The following is a 1,190-nucleotide window of genomic DNA, read 5'->3' as shown; positions in this document are numbered from 1 at the left end:
CACTCCTGGGCAGCGGCTGCCGCGGAAGCGCGATGTTTCCGCTCCCGTTCGGCGGAATTCTTACGGTCGCGCTTTTCATTTTGACCCCGCTCCAAACTGCCCCTCCGTGATTCCCGGACAGGTGAAGGTCGCTCCAAGAGGAGCAAACGGGATGATGAGCGTTCAGGGTCACTACTGTAACGTTCCCTCCCTCCAAGGAGCTCAGGACTGCGGTCTGGTGGAGAGGTTGTGGTTAAACAGTGACGTTTTCGGGAGGAAGAAGAACGTTCACTGTCTGGAGAACGGTCCAAATGCCGGGCTCCATCCTCCGCCAGTTTCCGTTTCCTAGGTTGATCCCTACTACTACTGCCCAAATCCCTCTCCCCTCGGTCCCGTTCTAAGGACCAACCATCCCGGCGGCGTTCAAGGCTTTCCAGTGGGTCATAGGCAGCTGCCCGGTTACTCCTGTCCCGTACAGGGGGCGGAGGGGGCACCCACTCTGTCTCAGCATAAAGGTCTCTATCACGGTCTCTATAAAGTAACGGTGGTGTCCGGTCCCGGGCCCCCCGAAGAGGATCAGGTGGAGCTCCCCGATGAGCCCCAAAAGCAGCTGCCTCCGCCACGAGCTCGTAATGAGCAGGAGGTGGCAAAGGCAGAGGTTGCAGGTAGGGCTGCTGGTACCGATGCTCAGTGTCGGCAAAGTCTACGCGGAGACGCCGATCGGGCCCACCCAAAGGAAAACCACGCATGTGGGTGCAGGCTGCCTGCGCCGCGTCCAAGCTCTCGTATTGGATATAGGCCCAGGAATCACCTTTGCGATAATCGATAGTACGAATGGTACCAAACCGATCAAACTCCCGAGCCAGGGCAGCCAGGGGTACCCAAGGCCCAAGACCACCCACCCAAAGCCTGGTAGTCGGTGTGGCTTTCCCATAACCAATCTTGATGGGGTTACGTAAAAGCACTTTTCCTGACATGGCTAATTTAGCTCGATGTGCCATGTCTAGATTTTCAAATTTCAGAAACCCATAGGTGCTGGTTTGCCCACGTCCCGGCCTTTTGATGTCAACTTCAGTAATAACCCCAAAACGATCAAAAGCTCGACGTAAATCTGACTCGCTCACGGTGATGTCCAAGTTTCCCAGGAATAACGTACGGTTGGCTCTCTGGTCATCCTCAGGACTGATTTCCTCCTCACCAGCAGCTCCAGC

General features: G+C 56.2%; 1 protein-coding gene across 1 annotated transcript in view; it reads right to left on the bottom strand.

Moving 5' to 3' along the window:
* Positions 1-1,187, bottom strand: part of RBM15 (RNA binding motif protein 15) — a gene marked incomplete at its 5' end in the record, with an annotated part of 1,842 nt that extends 655 nt beyond the window's left edge. The window contains one exon of the mRNA XM_010174022.2: positions 1-1,187. This exon is cut by the window's left edge and continues 655 nt beyond it. Within this exon, the coding sequence (XP_010172324.2) occupies positions 1-1,187 (1,187 nt within the window).
* Positions 1,188-1,190: the final 3 nt, after the last annotated feature.

The sequence above is a fragment of the Antrostomus carolinensis genome, unplaced genomic scaffold, assembly GCF_000700745.2.
Source record: "Antrostomus carolinensis isolate BGI_N321 unplaced genomic scaffold, ASM70074v2 scaffold15098, whole genome shotgun sequence".
Classification (NCBI taxonomy): domain Eukaryota; kingdom Metazoa; phylum Chordata; class Aves; order Caprimulgiformes; family Caprimulgidae; genus Antrostomus; species Antrostomus carolinensis.
Note: the sequence above shows the minus strand (reverse complement) of the source record. Positions and strands in the feature narration are given on the sequence as shown.